At 40.2% G+C, this 17,285-nt stretch overlaps 1 protein-coding gene across 7 annotated transcripts in view; it reads left to right on the top strand.

Moving 5' to 3' along the window:
- tnikb (TRAF2 and NCK interacting kinase b) overlaps positions 1-17,285 on the top strand; it is an 86,007-nt gene that overhangs the window by 44,789 nt on the left and 23,933 nt on the right. For 5 of the 7 annotated variants that reach the window (XM_049564613.1, XM_049564610.1, XM_049564611.1 and 2 more), the window contains 7 exons: positions 295-459; positions 2,581-2,820; positions 5,011-5,117; positions 5,443-5,558; positions 8,542-8,633; positions 12,494-12,675; positions 14,299-14,410. In XM_049564613.1, the coding sequence (XP_049420570.1) occupies positions 295-459; positions 2,581-2,820; positions 5,011-5,117; positions 5,443-5,558; positions 8,542-8,633; positions 12,494-12,675; positions 14,299-14,410 (1,014 nt within the window). The remainder of the gene's footprint in view (positions 1-294; positions 460-2,580; positions 2,821-5,010; positions 5,118-5,442; positions 5,559-8,541; positions 8,634-12,493; positions 12,676-14,298; positions 14,411-17,285) is intronic. The other 2 variants (XM_049564615.1, XM_049564612.1) reach the window with 2 other exon arrangements.

Raw genomic sequence — 17,285 nt, 5'->3', positions numbered from 1 at the left:
CGGAGAATGGATGCAAATTGTGTCGTTCACTCCAAAAAAACCTCAAATATATTTTACATCAGGAATTAAATCTTCCTTATACACTTTTAAGTCTTGAAAAAGAACATCTGGATATGATGCCTTATCACAGAAAACAACAACAACTGAATGTAGTCATATGAAATCAAACTCATTTATGAAATACCAACTTTCTTCGTCCGTAATGGAATTAAACCGTTAGTATACACACCTCACTGCGTGCTGTGAGTGACTGTGGTGTGTGTGTGTGTGTGTGTGTGTGTGTGTGTGTGTCAGGTGGAGGAGCATTATAAGATGAACAGACAGACTTCTCCTGCATTGCAGCACAAAGTCTCCAACCGGATCTCGGACCCATCGCTGCCGCCCCGCTCCGAGTCCTTCAGCAGTGGAGGCATCCAGCAGGCACGGACCCCACCGATGCACCGCTCTGTTGAACCACAGGTGTGTGTCCTATTATGTCTTTACGTGGATGTGTGAGTGTATGTGTGAGCATGTAACGCAAACTTAACATCCCTCAGGGTGTGATCACACTTGGTTTCTTTGGTCTGTGTGAAAGTAGAAAAGGTCAGTTTATCGCAGTTTTCAGATTGTGACCTCCAAGCTTGAGAACATTGTACTCTACAGGAAAACGATGGTTTGCTCCCTTCAGGATGGGGTTAAGTCACAGGTGGAGTGTGAGACCACCAGGTGGATTGTTGTTGTGCCAGCAGTGAGGCAGACACTGCACAAGCCTGCTCTGGTGAGGAAGGAGCTGACTCTGCTTCTGATTTTTATGGACATAATCTCAAAAAAGAGCCAAGGAGTGAGTGCTGTGGTGCATCTCTTTGCAGATGATGCAGCTCTGTTGGCTTCTTCAGACCTGAGCAGGAAGCAGCTCTGATGAAAGACATCACATCCAAGTCTGAATTTGTGGCACTCTTTTGAGAAACAGTAGTGCCCTTTTCAGTTTTGGCAAGTGTTTGATAGGGTCTACAATGAGGATAGGATGAGAAGGAAGAGACTCTCAGGCAGGCTGGAGCAGTGTTTACAGTGATGAAGATGTTGTATCAGAGTGTCATGGTAAAAACGGGGCTGTGCATGAAACAGAAGTTTTTGATTTACCAGTCAAACTGAGGACCCTGATATATGAGCCAAGCATTGATATTGGCCGATATTTGCCTTGTTGACTGCCACTGGCCTATCGGCAAATAGGATGACATTGACTGATGGTAGTAGCCGTTTTTCTGTTGTGTCACATCAATTTTGCGCAGGCTAAAATGCAGGGCTTGAGCCTAACAGCATCCACAATAGAAATAGAAAATGTGTTTTGAACGAACAAAGATCCTTCCCGGGACACCTTCAGGATGAAAGGAGGCAGTAAACTCACTATCAACGCATTAGGGGATGCACCCTATTGTTTCCCTGATAATGCTACATAGTGAACAACAAATCCATGTTGAAATCAAGCTCCCAGGAAGTGCCCTTTACTTTGAAGCCAGTTGTCATAGTGGCCAAACAGTGTCCATCATGAGATGCCATGTGGCCCAAATTGACTTTTTTTCCTATTTTTTTCCTATGTCAAAATCAGTGGATACATTTCTATGAGCATCCTAATCCTGCAAAATAGCTTGTTTCAGCATCAGGATTTAATCCCTTCAGTCTGATAATATTTGGAAAGTCTAGAAGAGCTGACAAGGGCTGGAAGTTTTTAGTGTGTCCGCTCTGTAGAACAGAAATGTAAATTGGGCCAAGGTAATGATAACAATGGCGAAGGTACTAGGTAGTGTAATGAAGGACTGAATAAGTGAATGAAAGCTGTTCAGTTATTTATTTTTTTTATAATGAAGATTTCTGGTTTTCCCTGGCACAAAAGGTGGGATAAATAACGACAAAGCCTAAATAAACAACAACAAAAATCATTGGCATGGGCTATCGCCCTAATTGTTATTTTAACTATCAGTGTGGGCCCAGAATTTCACAATCCGTACATCCCTAATTCAAAGTATATTCTATTCCCGCAGTGAATCTCCCTCTCAGTGTTCATCAAACTTGATCTTGTTGCTTTGTGGATTTTGCTCGGCTGCAGTGAACTGTGCAGGGTGCGGGCTTTTGACAGGGCCTCTGAAAAGAATCTGTAGTTTTGACTCTGTCTCAGGTGTTTATATCATTTAATAAGACATGAAGAAAAAGCTGAATACAAGCTTTTTCCAGACTTCACTCGACTTTACCAGCAGAAAGAACTGTTGGCTTCTAGAGGTTAACGTTCGTCTACAGACTTGTGTTTTCATTCTTTTGAAACACAAGCAGTAGTTTTCTTACTGGAGGTTACTTCAGGGTTGTTGGAGGAAATGTCGCTGGTGAAGCTGAACCAAAGAAGCAAACAGTGTTTGAACATGACTGGTGTGAACGCACCCTGAAGCATGTGGTTTATACCTTCCTCTCCTTCTTTCTCACCTCCTCTCTCTCTCCTCCTGACTTGCATCCTTCATCTTGATCACATTATGTGACCCTGATCCTGCTCTTCCTCCTCAACCCTGCTTGTTTCCTGCTTGTGTGTGTATGTGTGTGTATGTGTGTGTCCAGATGGCCCACCTGGTGCAGGTGAAGAGTCACGGTCTGTCAGGCTCCCAGTCTCTGTACGACCCCCACGGCGTGTCCTCCTCCTCGGCGTCGCCCTCCCCCTCCCGGCCTCCCATGCCCCGGCAGAACTCCGACCCCACCTCCGACACCCCTCCTCCCCCGCCCCTCTCCCGCCTGGCGCCCCCCCTCGACAAGTTGGACCGCAGCACCTGGCTGCGGCAGGACGACGACATGCCCCCGAAGGTCTTTGCATGCCACGACCCGTGTGTTTCTGTTCGAGTGTCGTGTGTCTGTGTGTTAACTCTTGTGGCTTTTCTTTCAGTTTCGTTCAGTTTTTAGTATATGTTTAGTTTCTGTGTGCATTTGGAGTCTCCGCTGATGTTTATATTAGATATATTTAATTTTTAGAACAGATGATGGTCTGCCAACTGATCTTATTTGCAAAAAACTGTTAATAAAGTAAAATACATTTTATTAATTGACAGAAAACACTTCAAAAACGTAGGCCTATCACGATAATTTTATTATCGTCTTGTCGTACGATATATGGACATGACCTCAATCATTTTGCTGACCTTGATATTGCCTGTTGTGTTTACATGCATGCTTGTTTACATTAGAAAATCACCAATATTTAAGCCAACATAATGAATGAACAGCAGGGTGTAGCCCATCGTCATAAGACCTGGGTGCAGTGATTCTCCTTATTTTCTCTCCACTCCGCTCACCTTTCCAAAGAAAATTTTAATTAAAGACGACATAGTGTAGCTTACTGGTAGCCTGTTGTGGCAGTTTTGGAACAGAAGAGGCACAGTGCTGATTGTCGTCAGATTGCCAACTCTTGGCAACAAGCCAAAAGCCCATCTTTTTTAGTTTTACCCTCCAATAACTTAATTCTCCACTCCATAAAAACCACCAGCAAACCACCCAGCCTCCAGGCTGTCCATCTCTTGGAGCCAACTGCAGCACACTGGTCAGATAATGGAGGTAACTGTGGTGTCCCCCTAGCTCTGCTAAGCTTGCCATTGATCGCAAAAGACATCAATTGGTTTTGTTTTGTTGGCCAAATTTTGTATCAAGGCCCCGTGTCCACTAGTGTTTTTATCCCAGCTGAAAACGGCAGGTGCTACTCGGAATCTGAGAAACATATTAATATGTATACAGTACATTAACATATTTCTTCTCTTTTGTTGTTGTTCAGCACTTGTACATGTAAGATGTGACAGTGGGTCTTTGTGGTGTTTGTCCCTGCTCCGCTGTGACTGTATGGCTGGGTAAATAGTGAGAGTGATGAGCATGTCATTTTACCAAAAAATAGAACATTTTTCAACTCTCGTTGCTCAGAAAAAAATGTGCCAAACGTGCAACACTCGGTGCACAAGAAATGCTGTTGGTGTAGCGCAGTGTAAATATATGTCGATTCCAATGCAAAGAATTTTAGAAATACATAGTTGACACAGGCCCTAAGTCTCAAACTGTGTAATTTTAGCTACTCCTGTAAAGGTACTTTATTTTAAATATACTTTCTTGTATATATTAAAAGGTGTGAATTACTTTTTAAAGTAATGTTAAATATTTTTTTTCATAATCTGGTTCCAATGTCTGAATATTCTCAATAGTTGAAAGTTCATTGCTCTTTGGAAGGGTGTATTTGCATGATGATGCTATTATATTATCATTATATCAAATCAAATATAAAATTGTATCAAAATAATAATCATAATAATAATAATAATAATCTAATTTATCACAATTATTTCTGGGACAGTCCAACAAAAGTAGTGACAGGCCTACAAATGAACATAAACCTCTCCATGAAATGGATCCACTTGTACTTCAAAAATACATCTTCTCTGAGTGAATTTACTCATCGCCAATTTTGGAAATTTGTATGTAGAAAATGCTGCCCAGATGTAGGAAAGTGGTTTCCAAACTTTGGTCCAGAGGCCTGAGAGGACCCATTAAAAGAAGAATTTTGACTTTGATTTCAAGATTCAGTGTGTAGGATTTTGGAGGGTCTATTGGTGGAAATTGTATGTAATATCCATAGATATATTTTCATAAATTTAAGTCATTTATATATGGAGCAGGCGCTTCTCCACTGAGTTCACCATGTTGTTCCTACAGTAGCCCAGAATGGACAAGCAAAACACTGGGTCTAGAAAGGGCCATCAGGTTTTCGTGTTTTCACATGTTTGCGTCGGCCACCGTAGTTCTCCTACACACTTGACACACAGTAGACCTTTAATTTAAGTCCCAGCAGCTAGAAACTGATATGATAGTGGGGTTTTTCAATTCTGGATCAAATCATATTGAACAACACAGATGTTGTCACACAGGGAGTCCCCTCTGATGAAGTCTGTGTTGGAGAGAGACCGATATGAAAGCACATGGGAGATTCTGACCCAGACAGTTCTGCTGTGTGTTCCCCAGGTTCCTCAGAGGACAACTTCCATCTCTCCTGCTTTGGTCAGGAAACACTCTCCTGGAAATGGACCCGGCCTGGGACCTCGGGCTGGAGCTCATCTCATACGGGCGAGGTACACAAACACAGTATTAGAAAATATGCTTAATAATAAATGTAATGAAGTACAATATTTCCCTCTGAAATGTAGTGAGTCTGAAACTTAAAGTATTAGGTACCATAAAATGGAAATACTCAATTAAAGTACAACTGCCTTAAAATTGTACTTAAGCACAGTGCTTGGTTTCTAATACAGCACACCCCACAATCCAGGCATATAGTACACACACACACACACACACACACACACACACACACGCAGAGCTCTGTGGAAATGCAGGTGTGATGATTTCAACAGTTTCCCGCATGAATGAGACAGTGCTGTGTTTGTGTTGCCGTAGCAACCCCGACCTGCGGAGGACCGACGTTTCCATGGAGACGCCCCTGAAGAGGACGAGCAGCGGCAGCTCCTCCAGCTCCAGCACCCCCAGCTCCCAGGGAGGTTCCAACGAGCGAGGTGCACACACTCAGAGACACACTCATGTTTGTACTTGGCTACTTGTGAGGGCCCTCATTCATGTGATGCCTCCCCAGTTCCTCTCCCTGACTTTACATTTATTTAGTGACTAAACAGCTACTCACAATGAATGAATACAACCTTTGTAGGAACAAGCAAAAGTCAATGAAAAGTTCCCAAAATTATCCAAATATCAAGCATTTCCCAAAATGTCATTAATTTTTTGTTTTTTAAATCTTCACCTTCCCTAGAATGTTTTCACATGTCAGAATGATAAATATCTTCACTTTCCTCAATAAAACTTTACCTACCAAAATTGCCCTTCCTTCCAAAAGTGTCTTTGCCATTCCCATGGTCTTAAATTGAAAAAATGTCCAAAATTTCCAAATTCCAAAACGGTCTTCAGTTTCCCAAAATGTCTCACTTTCTTGAATAATATTTGCCAACAATTTCCAAAACAGATGTCCTTGCCCCTTTTCTACTAATGTCCTCAACCTCAAGAAATGTATTCACTTTTCCAAAATAAAATTAATTTTAAAAGATAAGATATTTTCACCTTCTCAAATTAGACTTAATTAAAGAGAATATCCTTACTTTCCCAGCGTATCATTAATTAAAATAATCCTCACTTTGCCAAAATATTCTTAATTACCTCCGCCAAGGAGGTTATGTTTTCGCCGGCGTTGGTCTGTTTGTCTGTTTGTCTGTTTGTTTGTCTGCAAAATAACTCAAAAAGTTCTGAACGGATTTTGATTAAATTTTCAGGAAAGGTTGATAATGGGACAAGGAACAGATGATACAATTTTGGTGGTGATCGGTTGAAGTGGATAAAATAATAAGATGGCGGGAAATCCGAGCTGCTTGGCAGAGGTCTGCGCTCTCCGAGTGCTTTTCGAGTTTTAAAAAAGATCCTCACTTTCCAATCTTATCATTACCTTGAAAAAATATTCTCACTTTTCCAAAACATCCTTAATTTAAAAAAAAAAATATCCTCACTTTCCCAAGACGTCTTCACTTGTCAGAAGGATTAATGTTGTTATTTTCCCTCCAAAATCTTCACCATTGCCATTGCGTTCCAAAGGTGTCCTTATTTTTCCATTACTCACAGTTTTTTAAAAAAAAAAAAAAATCCTTTGCTTTTCTTAATGATGGATGTCCTCAATTTTCAGAGAAATGTCCTCACCTTCCAAAAATATCCTCAATTTCCCAAAACGTCTCACTCTCTTGAATAATAAATGTCCTCAATTTCCAAAAAATGTCCTCACTACCGAAAACTGTCCTTACCCCCAAAATGTCCCATTTTCCAAAAATGTTCTGACTGTCTATAAATGTCCTCACCAATGTTCCCTCTAATTTTGAAAACTCCTGAGCAGACATTCAACTCCTCTGATCACCTACTTGAGCGACTGTGGGCGACATCTGACGCGTACACACTACATCCACATAGCGGTGCCATGGCATCACCTCTCCAACCCCAAATATCATTACAAGTGAATATTACTATAAAGATTAATAATACGATTATTTTAACAACATGAACTACTGAATATCTAGGTCAGTTATAATTAACAATAACAAAACATTGTTTTGGCAAAATAGATGTTGCATTTATTGCCATAATGTGAACAATTAAGAGAAAAATGTGCTCCATAAAAGTCACTTGGAGACAATACACGAACATTTAAGAGTGATGGCAACATAAAGAGCAAACAACTCTTTGGAATACAAAATAACACTCTTTAATAGTAATTAGGCCTCTAAACTGCAACAAATATAATATGCTAGATCAAAAACTAAATGTCAACTTAAATTGTAGTTGTACTACTACAGACAGTGCCACTGTACTGGATGAAAACATTTTCCTGGCAAAAAATATTAGTGGCCAGGCAGTGCAATGAGTGCATGTAAACATACATTGTAAACAAAAATTGTAGCAGAGCTACTACTACAGACAGTGCTGTACTGGATGAAGTTTTTATTGGCAAAACATATTGCTGGCCTGGCCAGGTAGTGCAGAAAAATATCAGAATATGTTTATGTTGTAAGTGTTTGTGCATACATATTCTGTGTGTGTGTGCATGTGCGTGTGCGTGCAACTCCATTCTCACTTGAAAAAGAAAAAATATCGGCGAGTTTCACCGGTGGCGTTCGCTCATCTGTTTGTATGTACTCCGACAGCCACTCCACCTTAAACGACGCACGTTTTTTCTTAAGATTTCCAGAGGACGAAGCGCCACAGCCCACACATTTAGCCATAGCTATGATGCTATGGCTAACAGCTAACAACGAATACGACAGCAGCGAATACATAATGCCATTGATTGGCTGTCAAGCTAAACAATCGTTGCAGATATTGGCTGGGCAGCGCCTGGTGGGCATGTTTTTTTAATCACCACTGACTGACAGTTCACTGTCACCTGTCACTCATTGCACAGACAAACGCCCACAGTGGAGTACGTATTTACTGTTCAAGTCACAAGACAGCGCATATGAGAAAAAAATAAATAAATAAAAACAGTAAAAACTGGTCGGGGATATTTGAGTGTGCAACTTTTTTGTCATCTGCGCAAAGAGGTGCTTAGAGGGAACAGTGGTCCTCACCCAACTTTCCAAAATGTCCTCACTTTCTAAAATGTACTTATTTCCTCTAATGTTGTCACATTCCTAAAATGTATTTTCTTTCCAAAATGTCCCCATTATTCAAAACTTTCCTCAATGATAGATGTCCTTAATTTCCAAAAATTGTTCCCACTTTCCACAAACACCCTCAGCCTCCAAAAATGTTTTCACTTTTCAAAAATGTTTTTTTTTTGGTCTTTTTCCACAAATGTCCTCACTCTCCTAAAATGCCTACTCTTTCCAAAATGTCCCTACTGCTTACAAATGTCTTCAGTTTCCAAAACTTCTTAATGATTGATAAATGTCCTCACTCATGCTGTGTGTGTGTGTGTGTGTGTGTGTGTGTGTGTGTGTGTGTTTTCAGGTAATTCAGCTGCTAAGACTGAAGGCTCGACACTTTCTTCCCATGAGACCAAAGATGACGGCAGAGAGGTGACACGACCCAGCAGGCCTGCAGTGAGTACACACACACACACACACACACACACACACACACACACACACACACAGGGGATTGGACAGGAGAAGACACACAATGGATCATAAAGGGCGAACACAGCCAACTGTTCCTCAGACACATGAACTCATATGTATTCAAACAGCATGTGTGATTTAAATATACATTAGCCACACACACACACACACACACACACACACACACACACACTGACTCTTCTCTCTGAACTAACCACGCTGCTGTTCATGTTCACTCTCTTCTTCTCATCCTGTCCTCCATCCCTCCTTACATCGTCCTTCAGAGCTATAAGAAAGCTGTAGACGAGGTTAGTGACATTTCTCCTCCTTCACCACCCTCTCTCTGTCTCAACACATTTCCCCCACCTCTTGATAAAATCTCTCTCTCTTTGTCTCACATTCACCTGTCCATTCAAAAAAACATCTTTTGGTCCATGGCTGTCGCCACACAGAGCAGGGGTAGGCAGACTGCAGCCCCCTTGTTCATTTCACAGCTTTCACAACTGAAACAACTGTCTGACAGACATGTACAAACCCTCTTTTCTGTCTGATCAGAGGTCTCCACCATTGTTTTTACCTCCTGTATTGGGGATGAAGCTGTTATTGATTACCAGTGTTGGGATGGTTTTGAAATGTAATAGGCCACAGATTACTTCATAAAAAACATAATTACTAATGTAAATATTTAGGCAACATAGCTGGATCTTCCCTTTGCTGATGTGTTTGTATCCACTTCAAGAGATGGAATAAGAAATGTTCCATGTCCATCCACTGCACATCACAGGAAGCCATATATGTGCCCCATTGGCACAGCACAGAATACCTGGTATTCTCACTGAGGGGATGAAAGCTGCCAACAATAAATCTTCCTGCTGTGAGAAAGCAGAGACAAAGGTTACGCATTGCCACAGTCCAGCAAGGAGCTGTAGGGAAAAGGGCAGACAGGAGGGAGAACACACACTCAAATCATCTGATATCAATCACATGCTGTGTTCCTGCTCAGTGCAAATTCAAACAAGAGAACCAATTAAATACAATGCTCCAGATTTGAGCGCATACTGCCAAATGAATGGAGCCTGTCAGGACATAGAGGCAGCTCCTTGTAAAGTGGGATTTATGCCATTAATGTAACTAAATGTCACGCCGGCGTAGACCTTTTGTTTTATTTTTGTAAGCTGAAAATCAGTTCCCTCAGTGGAAACAAAGCTTTTATTTACTGTTATTTTACTAATAAAAAACAATAAATTGTGAAGACGATAAATCCACTGTAAAGTAGCATTTTAAGTCTTGTGTGATTTATTTCTGCTACGTATGAGTAGAGGAAAGTCTGCTAGCCACTGGGCTAATTTATGCAATATAAAATGTCATAAGCTTATGCTAATGACGTTAGCATGTTATCTTTATGGAGAAAACATGTCTAATATGAGACAGTTGTTTGGTTGGTGAACCTTGTGAGTTTTAATGGAGCTGAATTTTGTAAGGTTACCTTTGGTAAACGTGGCTGTTGTTCCTGGCTTCATATGAGTAGACGACAACTCTGCTAGCTTCTAGGCTAATTTATGTAGTGTAAATTATCATAGGCTTATGCTATGACAGGAGAAGACAAGTGCTTTGTCTCGGAACCTTGTGAGACAATTTGCGTATTTGTGTTTGATATTGTCGCCATTAAGTCATGTTAAATGTTTGTTTTGGCTGTGTTTTGGATCAGTCAGACTTTACAGCAGTTCACAGAAAGCCCACTGCTAACCTGTGTTTTGGAGGTGTAATTGCAGAGCAATGGAGACACACCACTGCACAAGTATAAATGCTCACAATGGCGTAGTCCACTTGTGTTGGCTATGGCATAGGCTGTGCAAAGAGCCTACGCACAACTTTTAATCCGCCTCAAATCATCGTACACATGATGGTGTTACACTCAGATTTGTCCCAATGGCTTTGCTGACCTGTGTTGTTGAGAAATATGCTAAAAGAAAGTGAAAAGATGCAAAGCAACAGAAAGAATGTTCTATTCTGCATATAAGCCTCTTACCAACAAGGATATATTCAGCTGTAACCTAAGTTAATGGCATTTTCTTTCTCAGTAACTGTAACTAATTACAGTTACATTTAATTTGTAATTTAATTACGTAATGCTGTTACATGTATCTAGTTACTCCCCAACACTGCTGATGAGTTACTGTAGGATTCATGTCTTTCTTCTCATCTCACTGTTTTCTATTCACTTTACTTCCTGTGACCGCTTCAGACATCTCTGCTCTCAGGTTTCATTTCCAGTCACTCTTTCTCTCTCTCTTTTTCTCATTTTATCTCTTCTCTTTGTCATTAGGAGGAGTTGGTAAGATAACCTCCCACTCCATTCCCCCCACAATCTTAACCCCCCCCCACCACCACCACTTCCTGTCACTTAACCTCTGACATGCACAGCCCTTTTTACTGCTGATGTCACAAAGACTGAATTTAAAGTCTCCTGAACTTTAACCCCCGACCCTCCTGCACTGATCGACCCTCTTCTCCCTGCACTGTCCTGCTGCTCGCTGCCCTCCCCACTATGGAGACTCAGTGATGTGGCTGAAATGTAAATGACTCTTACTAACAGCTTGAATTGTGCCACAAAGAATAAAACCCCCTCTGATTTCTCTCTGCTGCTTGGTTTTTAAAACCACAATTACTGTAATACTGAAATGATTTTGGGGTAAAATAAAATAACAAGTCGAGGTGAGCACATTAGTCCTGCTGTTAAACCTTTTCACTGGCTTCCAACTGCTTATAAATACATTTTCAAGTTCTGCTGCTCATCTATTAATCACTTCACAGGTTGGAGCCAAAATACATTCATAATGTGCTTGAAGTTGCTTTTAGCTTCACACAGATGGAAACACTTAATGATGACCTCATGAGTGAATCTAAAATTAAAAACCTTTCTGTTGCAAGTGCCTGTGATTAATTATTTTTCCAACTTTTCTCTCCTTTGTTAAATTAGAGCCAAGTTCTTACTGCACTGAAAATAAATTTCTGTCTATTATATTTGTTTTTATTTAGTTTTGTTGATTTTGCTCATGTACAAATACAATGATTTCTATAAAAGCTATATAATAATAGTAGTAAAAGTATAATTTATACTATAGATACTTGTCTCATAAAACCTGAAAAAGCCAGAATCATATTCATTTTAGGCCTTGAAAAATATTAATCACATTGGTTATTTACACATTTAGAGGTTTTGAGGTCAGCTTTGTTTTACTGTTACTTATTTTCAAAGCATGGCTGTGTCCTTCTGAAGCTCATAGAACAGAGTAGAATAGAAAATACTTTCTCGACTCCTTTTTGCATGCCGAATGCAGGCATATGTCTTTGGTTTGCATGTGCAAAACCTGCTTTTAAAAAGGGTAAATTAAAACACATCATATCACATCACATCCAGACAGGACACAGTAAAATGCATTTACATAAAAACACAGTAGATGCCTGATGCAAGACTCTGGCCCCAACACTGTGGTAGAGTAATATACAGTAGTGATAAAATGAATAAATGATAAACAGACAGATAGAATAAATAAATAAATAAATGTATATGTATACTGTGTTGACTGCAGGAGGTTATGTAGTTACAGTAGTAGACACATATATATGAACAGAAAGAATGACACTAAACTTCCACATTTATATGAAACAAAGCTGCAGTGACACCTGTGAATTAAAATGAGTCACACTTGTGTTTATTGCATAAAAGCAAACATCACTAAACATTTGAAAAGCAGAGGTCACATTTCCCCACGGACTCTTTGTAAAAATCCTTTCACTTTAGTTCTCCTGTCTCTCTTGGTGTTCCCCGCATCCTCCAGGATCTAACGGCTCTGGCCAAAGAGCTGCGAGAGCTGCGGCAGGGAGAGGAAACCAGCCGCCCGCCCGTCAAAGTGACAGACTATTCATCGTCCAGTGAGGACTCTCACAGCAGCGAGGATGAGGAGGGAGAGGGTGGAACTAATGACGGGACAGTAGCCGTCAGTGATATACCACGGATTATGTGAGTATTAATGTTACTGTTTTCCTGGACATGATCCCCCACTTGCTTCCCACAGTCCTGTACAGCAGTTCTGTCATAACATCTGTTTTTAAGAAGCTCATCATGTGTAGTGTTTGGTGACTTTGTTGGAAATGTATAGATTTAATATGTTTATTACTGAGCTCAGTTATAGGTTGTGTCGTGCTGAACTGTTGGGGTTGGGCGATCAAATCAAGTTTACTCAAGATAGTGGATAATCGATGGGGTGGTGGGAGTTAAATTACAGCATGCCAATAAAAAGGATGGACTTAGTTTAGGGTCAAAGAAAAACTTAACATCTTGCATTTGGTGATATTATGGGTTTATATGTAAACATTTAAGAAATCAATTTAATATCAGTGTCTCCTCCATTCAAACAATGGCTCCCTTTTAAAAGTCTGCGTGTCTGTGCTTGGTGTGACAATATCACAGTATCATGTGCGGTTTAACAGTCTTTAATATCAGCTAAATTAACACCTCTCTGAACTGTGGTGATTTTTCCCAAACACCACCTTCTGTGTGATTCTTTAGCTGACTTTAAAGCTGCTGTAATTACTAGTTTGTGTGAATGGCTATGTGTATTTGAAAAGGTGTTGCTCTACAGAGTGTTAAAGCATTTTTCATTTTTTTGCTCAGCATCAAACAGGGGTCAGCTGCATCATATCGCCGCTTGGTCAGTGGACTTTCATGGCTTGGTATCCTGGGTGCCAGTCAGTTTACATCTGTTGCATACATTCTGTCTTTTAAAAACACTTTCAGGAAATGCACAGTTTCTGCTTGTTAGATGCATACAGTCTTTTTTAAAATAAATTTACAATGTCAGTAAAATGCAGTATATATATGCATTTATTTCACTGTGCAACAAATGGGCATGATTAGGTTTAGAAAAAACATCATGGTTTAGCTCATCATTCATATGCAAAGTGAACACCGGCCTCCTGGGTAAGAGTCCAGTGGAAATCAATGACCAGTGACCCTCAGTGACCAAGGTGTGGTATTTGATGTCTCTAGAAAGAGAATGGGTTTGCTGCTGGTCTAGTTCTTCTGAAACATTAAAAGTTAAACCTGGGGCTAGCTTCTTCAAGTTTTCAAGGTTGATTTGCCAAATAGTAATGCCAATGTGTACTTTGCAAATTCAGAAAAGCCTTTTTTAAACCTCTAGCATCAATTTCCAAAGATAAAATACCGAGCTTGACAGTCACTGGATGTGGTTTGCTCTCTGCTGTCCTGTTAGTTTGTTGGAAGCTGGAATATTGGGTGTTGTATCTTTAAAGCCTGGAGCCTGTTAAAGTGCATCTGTGAAAAATGTTGCCTAGGTCCAGAAATACTACCTGACACAATCTAGTAACAACCATTACACTTTATGGTACAACATTGAACAATGGAATGAATAAGATACAAATGCATTTTTACATGTAGTGAAGTTATAAGGTCCATATTTCGTTACGTAAATAAAATTTATACATGACAGCAACCTTTCTTTATGTAACAAGGCTCAGAATAATTTTGGATAAACCTCAGAGAAGCATAATTAACATGTTAGGAATACTGAAAAAAATAATAAATAAAGATAGACGTTAAAAAATGCTGACTTCTCTCTTTCAGGCCGGCAGCGAGTCAAGGTACCAATGAGTCCTTTGGCATGGGAGGTCACAACGACGCCCATGACGACTCATATGGAAACAGCTCCCAGGACAGCACCCTTATGATGCGTGAGGTGAGTCACCGGCTCTGCATGCCTGGCTGAACAACACATACCAAGCGTAGAGGGTTGGAGTGATCGCTCATTGTACGTATGTAGGGTGTTGATGGATTTTATCTTTCAATAAGTATTGTTCAACATTATAGTCATTAGGGCGTAATAAGCCTCATATCTTGTCAAATTTAAACATGAATATAGCAAAAAGGAACTTGTAATTTTACACACAAAATGCCCACATTTGGCATCTCAGAAAGGCAACAGTTGCAACCTTGACTTGTTTACTTATATAGAATATATCATATTCTGTTTATGTTAGAGCCCCAGAAATTTGGTATAAAATCAATAAAACAGTGTATTTTTAGCAGAAAGTGTTGAAAAGTCAATCTGTGAAAGTGCCTGGGGGTAAAACCACCCATTTTGCATTTTTTTCTATTTTCAAAGGGCACTTATGAAAAATGTGACATCTGTTTGTGCATTGCAGTCATTTGGATCTGGTTCTGTTGTTCAGTTTTGTCTGTGCCTCTTAGAATCTTTATAGCTGTTGGAGTTTTATGTGTGAAGATACCTAACCCTAAAAATGACATTTTGGAAATGACAAAATTCCCATCAGAGAAAAACTGCGCAGTTCTCAAAATTCATCAAAAGTATTTAACAGAACTTATTTTTTGGTCTCAAATAGCATATACATGAAGTTTGAACAAAATCTAAAATGTCAACAAAACCTCTAACTGATGTTGAAACATCTTTTGGGATGTCAATGGTTGCTGTCTCCTTTCTCAATTTAATTTTAATTTTTGATTTTTTTTTATTTAATCTTGAGAGTAAATTTAGTTCAGTTAGAAATTTAAATTTAGATTTCCATTATTAATTAGTCTGTTGTTTATTTTACAGATGAATCAGTTTATCTATTTGTTTAGTCTGTAAAATGTCAGAAAATAGTGGTGACCACAGTTGCCCACAGCCCACACTGATGTTTATTCAGATTTCTCACTTTATTTAGCAAGCAATAAAAAATATTGATATTTTTTTCTAAAAAAAAAAAAAAAAAGACGAAAACAGTTAATTTATTGTTTATCATCAGTTTATCAATTAATGGAATAGTCAGTCATCAGAAGAAAATGTTGTAATTGTACACTTCTGCAAACCAATGAATGCGTTACATTTGTACATTTCATACCTATCATATCAACGTTTGTGAAGTGATGTAGTACATGAGCTGACTTTGTCATCTAGAGGTGGAGGGGATGGTGGATGATGTAACACCTTGGCGAGACACCTGCCAAGCTGCAGACCACTGTTTGAGACCAACAAACAACAAAGCAGGTTGTTTTTTAGCGAGTGTTTTGTAGTGACTCACCACCAGGGATTGTGACACAAAAGCAGTTATTTTTTAAATACATCACTGTTTTTTCCAGTGAGGATTGTGCCAGGTATTTTAAGCCAAAACATCTTTTCCTAATCATTATTATGTGTTTTTTGTGCCTAACCGCAAAGCTTGAACTTAACAGTTAAATGATAACATGCAAATGTGATGTGTATGTGGTTTGCAGAATTGTACAGTGCCCTCATTGTCATCATGAATCATACAAACATTTTTTCTGGTGATTGGGTTGGGTTAAGTGTACCGCTCTTTGTTTGTTTGAGAAGCTTTTCAACTCAAACAGGAAAAATATGCAGGTGGAAACATACATTTTGGGAGGATTTTGCCAAAAGCCCAAAATACCGAAACAGAGCAGAAAATATTGACTCCAGGCAGCTTTAATCCAAAAGATAACAGCATCACTGTTGGCCAGCAGTTGGTCACTGTTGCAAGCACCCTGTTAGTGTGTGTGTTACATATTGTGCGATAACACGTGTTGAAGGCCTCAAGGTTCAGTGCCCACCCACCCCTTCCTAAAAATTAACACAAACACAGAAACAAACACACCCGCACACAGCAGGCTTCCTTCCTCCAGCACCTGACCCGTCAATCACAGCCTCACTGCACAGCAGCCCGCCCCTTTCTCTCTCTTTCCAGAAACATGGGGAACGGAGGCGGAGCTCTGCCGCCAGCAATGGTTTCCCTGGCAACGCTAATCTGTTCCCCGGCAACGCAAATCTCCCTGATTTGGTGCAGCAAAGCACCTCCCCCCTGGTCTCCCCTGGCGACGCCTCTGGGGCCCAAGTAGGTGGAGCAGCACCCAACTGTCTGCCCCCTTAACACCCCCCCCTCACCCCCACCCCCACCCCCCCAAACACCTGATCCTGACAGACCAGCACTCTGTCACCTGTTCTCCCTGTTCACCCAGTTACACCCCACCTGCCCACAAACCTGCCGCCAACTGGTCCTTTATCAGGGTGGGAAATTACCAGCAGCCAACAAACTAACACCTGTAAACTTAAAATGTAAAACTACTGATTTAGTGGGTTTTGAGGTTAAAGTGAGACAGTGGACAAGACGACTAAAAGGTGCTATATATCATATATCAAAGGGCTTTTCACACTACATGTTCTTATCTCCTTTTTATACACATTATTGACCCAGGGTAAACCTAACCCCAGGGATGTATGATTTATGCTGCATCTGTACGAGCTCTGGGTTAAATGTCTGTTGGATAACAAGTAAAGCTCCCTTTCTTCTGCACCAAAAAACCCACTAACACCTGGCAACATGTGGCCTTTTAATGTAAGGGGAAGTTTACAGTTATTTCTTAGGTCCGATTGGCATTGATGGAAATACAATACACATGTGCATGCCCTAATTTTAGCCCCTTTACTGGCAAGTACAATGATGCACCACCACAAAATACCGTCCATCTCCGTCCAAGCAGCACTGAAACTTTAACTGAATAAGTTATAAATATATAAAAAGTACCAACTGTAAAGTTTTCACAGGCCTCCATGCTGCTTT

Source organism: Epinephelus fuscoguttatus, linkage group LG21, assembly GCF_011397635.1.
Source record: "Epinephelus fuscoguttatus linkage group LG21, E.fuscoguttatus.final_Chr_v1".
In the NCBI taxonomy this organism is placed as follows: domain Eukaryota; kingdom Metazoa; phylum Chordata; class Actinopteri; order Perciformes; family Serranidae; genus Epinephelus; species Epinephelus fuscoguttatus.
Note: the sequence above shows the minus strand (reverse complement) of the source record. Positions and strands in the feature narration are given on the sequence as shown.